Here is a 5,682-nt window from a genome sequence, read left to right on the forward strand (position 1 = left end):
ATATTCGTCGGTCATGGCATTGCGCCAATTTGGATCATTGAGTGCGACACTGTATGTCTTAGGTAACGGAGAAATGGACTGGGTGTTGTGAGTAAGAAGGTTTAAGGGTTGTTTGGGTTTGGAGGTACCATCCCTGAGACGGGTGGTCATAGGGTGACTGTTGACGGGTGGAATAGGGGTGGCACCAGTTCTAGGTTGTCGATGATAGGTGAATTTTAAAGGTGGTAGAGATGGTTGGCTAGTGGTGGCAGGAGGAGTTGGGGGACTGTGTTGGGTGTCTGTCGCAGGAGAAGTGGGGGATGTAGGAGAGGGTTGAGGGATGAAGGTGGGGACTGAGTTGGAACAGTGGGAGGTAGATGGGTCGGTATGGTGGTTGGAAAGAAGAAAGGAGAGGGTTCGGTGTCAAGGAAAGTGTAGTCTTTGGCAACTTGTGTAGTTGCAAAAGGGAAAATAGATTCGTCAAAAGTGACATGGCGTGAGAAAATGACCTTTCCGGAAGTGAGGTCAAGGCACCTGTATCAGCGAAAGTTGGTTGGGTAACCTAAAAACACACATGGTGTAGATCTAAGGTCTAGCTTATGTGGTCTGATAGCTGTTTGGTTTGGATAACATGCACACCCGAAGACCCTTAAGTGTTCATAATCAGGGTGTCGAAGGTAGAGAGCGGAGATAGGTGTGTGGTTTTGTAAGGTTTTGGTAGGGAGAATGTTATGTAAGTAGGTGGCTGTGAAAAGACTTTCGACCCAATAAGATGGAGGTATCGAAGCATGAGTAAGAAGGCAAAGCATTATTTCATTAAGGCGACGAATCATGCGTTCCGCTTTGCCATTCTGTTGCGAGGTTTGTGGGCAGGAAAACCGAAACTGAAGACCATGTCTGTTAGAAAAGGTCTTAAACTGTGTATTATCAAACTCTCCGCCCAAATCACATTGGAATGATTTAATATTGGTATGAAATTGTGTCTGAATATATATATATATATATATGAAATTCGGCAAATTTAGTGAATTTTTCAGACTTGTATTTTAAGGGAAAAACCCATGTATATTGAGTTTTATCATCAATGAGTACCATATAGTATTTGTAACCAGCATGGCTTAACAAGGGGGAGGTCCATAGATCACAATGTATAATATCAAAAGGTAAGTAGGTGATAGATTGTGATTCATGAAAAGGTAAACGTTTATGCTTAGAAAGTTGACAAGATTGGCAAAGAGTAGAACTGGAAGTCTTATTACATGGAATAAAATTAAAAACACGAAGATAATCCATAACATGATGTCCCGGGTGTCCTAAACGAGCATGCCATGGCAAGTTGTTATCAGCAACAAAGGCGGAAGTAGTGGAAGTGTAGGTGAACGGATAGAGATGGCTTGTGCTATCATGTCTGCTGAGGATCTTCCCAGTCTGGTAGTCCTTCACAGAGAAGCCAAAAGGATCAAAGTCACAAGAAACCCAATTATCAGTGGTAAATTGTCTAACATAAATAAGGTTTTTGATAATTTGAGGAGAAAACAACACGTTTTTGAGATGCAATGGTTTGGAAGATGATGGTAGGGAGGTATTGCCAGATCCTTGGATTGGCAGCGACTGACCATTACCAACATATATAGACTTAGTAGATGTAACAGAGGAAGGAATAGTAACCATACCTGCATCAGATGTCATGTGGTTTGTTGCTCCCGAATCCATAAACCACTGATTATCAGTTTCTGGTTGAACATTCAAAGCCCCGAAAGCTTGACCCAGGTCATTAACATCCAAGGGGTTAAGGTCAGTGAGATTAACTTGTGGAGCATTTGCGGGCTGCAGAGGTGGTGGAGTAGGTCCACGATTCTGATAGTGTGGCATGGTCCAAGGAGGTTGAGTCCAGCCCGATTGAGTAGGATATGGGCATGGTGGTGGAGCTGCTCACCATGGGGCCCACTGTTGGGAGTACTGGGCTGCCCAAGGTGGTGGCGATACTGCATAAGGAGCAACAGACCTGGGACCTGAAGGTCGTGAGCCAAATTGGTTTGATGGTGGCTGATTGCGGCGGCCGGAGGGGCGGCGCTGATTGTTGCGAGGAGCTGAGTCACGACGAGCAGGGGCAGGAGCAGGTGTCGGTTGATCCCGCGAGACGGCTGCGATGACATGTGTTGGGATATGAGCAGAGTCACGGGCCAATTGGCGTCGTTGTTCATGGTCTAACATATCACATGCATCTTCCCATGAAGGCAATTCATGATTGATTTGAGAGGCTGTGACATCAAATTCAGGGGGAAGACCACGAACAAGTTGAAAAACCAATCGGGTCTCGGTAACCGGGTTATCTATGTCGGTGAGTTTGTCAGCAATCTCCTTCAATCGTTGGCAATAGGCCTCGAGGGAGGGCATGGAGTGGAGCGTGAGATTGACAAACTCTTGTTCAAGTGCAGCAGCCTTGGATCCCTTGTTGTTGTGGAAGATGTTCTTCACTCTATTCCAGGCCTGGTATGCAGTAGATTCAGTCTCTAACACTCGTACAAGCAATTCGTTTGACAGTGTAGCATAGATCCACTGTAAAACGATTGCATCAATCTCCTTCCATGATGTGTGACTCGGGTCGGTGGGAGCTGGTGAAGGTGTTCCATCAATGTGTTTGAGTACCTTGTACCCAGTAGCATTGAGGCGAAAGAGCTTCACCCATGTAGCATAAGAAACCTTTGATCCATCCAATATCCTGACTTTATGTTGGATATTAGTTACATAATAGACGGGGTGGAGAGTAGCCGCTAACGGCTGTGATTTAGAAGCATCACCCATCGATATCAAGAGCCTGAAGGAAAGGTGGCAGAGGCGGCTTGTGAACAGGCAGCGACAATGTGTTTCCTAGGGTAGAGGGCGACTGCGCTCTGATACCATGAAAGTAGGAAACCTTGTTGTTCCATTGATTTGCCCATATGGGATATATACAATACAATCAGGTCTATAACTATGGAAACACATATACATCAAAATAATAAAAGATATTTACAATAAAACATAATATATATCTAATATATCAATATATATATATATATATATATATATATATATATATATATAGAGAGAGAGAGAGAGAGAGAGAGAGAGAGAAAGAGAGAGAGAGAGAGAGTTAGGTTCAAATGTTTTCACTATCTATTGTATGCCTGTATGATTGATTCTGGACCAATCATTTTAGTTATTTTAAGAAAGTAATTAATGCTTATTAAATGCTGAAAATGTAATTAATACCCATTAAATCTTCAACATGTAATATGCATTAATTACTTTCTTAAAATAACTAAAATGATTGGTCCATAATCAGTCATACATGCACACAATAGATAATGAAAACAAAATAACCTAACCCTATATATATATATATATATATATATATATATATATATATATATATATATATATATATATATATAGACTAATAATGGGGTATTAACAGTAAATTAATTGGGTTATTTGGTAATCTTTAATGTAAAAACACAAAAGCCAATAGAAATTCAATAAATAATAAGTTATGTGTTCAAAATGTAAAAAAAAAAAAAAATCGAAACAAATTTGTATCATTAAAATGGCAAATTTTATAATCCTTTTGTTGCCCTCAACCGTTAAATATCAAGAAGGTTTGTTCATTTGTTTGCAAATCACTATTGCAAATGTGATTGAAATATAAATTAACTAAGTGGTAGAAAAATTGAACTCACCTGACATATGAACACCTTCAGTCAGATTAATAACTGTTAATACCTAAAAATGACAATAACAGTTTGATAAGGTTTTGTAAAATGTATACCGATAAAATAGGTAAATTTCTACAATCAGAAAATGAAAAAATGCAAAAAAGAAAAACATAGAAGCAAAGAAAGATGATCATACTGGTGATATATCAGCATTTTGTAGAGCTTCTAAATGTTACGCATACAAACTTATTGTGGGTCTAGTGATCAGTTTTTCATTCTTATTTTGTGAAACAAACATTGCAATGGATGCAACAGTGCATTCTTCAGTTTTTTCATCACTAATTCCAATTAAGTAAAGATTCTTTTTCGTATTTTGGGATGAGTGGTGACCATGGTCAATCACATGCAAATTATGTAAATATTTAGGGCTCTTCCTAACCATTTCAAAGAGAATCACTAAAAAAAAGGAAACACCTGCAAATGCAAAAAAGATGGAATAAGAGCCAACAATGATAGGAATAAGAGCCAACAATGATAATGAAAGTTATAATGATATTCATGCCAAACATCTGTAAGATACAAAGATAGAGACAATTACAAGTTACAATCTATTCATAAAAATAACAAAAAAATTTAGCCCAAACTACTTGCCTGTGACATCCCCAAAATCACGGCCAGAAAAGACCGGTTTGTTTATGCTTTGTTTAAAAATCAGAGTTACATTTTTAATGAAAGTGTTGCGGAATTTGTCCCAAAACAAAAATATGATAAAGATTTATCAAAAGCATTTCCATAGAAATGTATTTCATTAAAAGACTCGGGATGTCATGTTCGTACAGATCAAAAGCATAAACAGTACAATATAAGCCTTACTACATTATTTCATATCTACAGACCTATATCCGTAATCCCTCGTCCAAAACATCACACCTATGCTCATGCGCCACTACCTGTAATACATAAAACTGAGTGGGTCAGACTTGGGAGCCTGGTGAGCACATAGGGTTTTCAACCCACAATAAATAAGTTTATTAATTTCATCGATCAACAATAACCCGATTACCCGTTCCCGTTATCCTCACTTTACGTCCCTAAACACCTATCATAAGGGACCTAGCCTAAGGATCATCATCGGGACGGACACTACTGCTAAGGGGATTCCTCATCAATAAATGTCCTAAAGGCAACCATGTGGGGGATGGAGTACACCGGTGAACATATCGTTCACAAACACCTACAGGTTGCGAGCCTGCTAGTGTTCCACTGGACTGTCTAGAAGAGTCCGTGGTCGTCATCCATACTCCGCTAGATGACAGAATCAACAACATCAACATCGAGGCCTCTCATCATTTTATCACACATCACCTATTGCATCTACCCATGTTTTACCCTAACATTTTCGTAGATATAAAATACATATACAGTTTAAATCATTGAAAACATGTATAACAACGTTCATCTAGCATAGATAGCAAGTATTCAGATAATATGCACACATAGCACGTAATTTATATAAAATACTTCATATCTATGTGTAAGTTGAAAGTAACTATGCACTCACTTGTTAAGGTGATGATTCCAAAATCGGGCAGCGCTTGCTTCTAACGATTCTATTTTCCGTCGATGAAACCTAGCATTATTATCGCTAAATTTTAGTCTAATATTTACCGTGACCAACTATTAGTCTTAGTAGTATTATTATTATATAAGCGTTAAACAATATTTTCCAACCACTATGTACAGACAGGGGCCAGACATAAAACACCGGAGGGCAGGACCATTTTGGCATATAGCACTTCTGAAATCCAACAACCCTATGTGGCCCTTTAAACCAGATTCCCCGTACCGCGAGTAGTTAAAAAAAATATTATATCGACACTTATATAAGTTATAATAATAGCTCAAATATTTATTATAACTTCATAATAACAATACTAATTTTAAATATAAGCTATATTAAAATAAGGTAAGCATAACTTACTTACAAGGGGGTTTTAGCTAGGAG

General features: G+C 38.7%; 1 protein-coding gene across 1 annotated transcript; it reads right to left on the reverse strand.

Moving 5' to 3' along the window:
- Nucleotides 1-1,911: 1,911 nt before the first annotated feature.
- LOC128132711 (uncharacterized) lies at nucleotides 1,912-2,784 on the reverse strand. The gene has a single exon (XM_052769627.1). It carries the CDS (start codon nucleotides 2,782-2,784, stop codon nucleotides 1,912-1,914), a length of 873 nt encoding a protein of 290 aa, XP_052625587.1.
- Between the last annotated feature and the right edge of the window lie 2,898 nt (nucleotides 2,785-5,682).

This window comes from Lactuca sativa, chromosome 3 (genome assembly GCF_002870075.4).
Source record: "Lactuca sativa cultivar Salinas chromosome 3, Lsat_Salinas_v11, whole genome shotgun sequence".
In the NCBI taxonomy this organism is placed as follows: domain Eukaryota; kingdom Viridiplantae; phylum Streptophyta; class Magnoliopsida; order Asterales; family Asteraceae; genus Lactuca; species Lactuca sativa.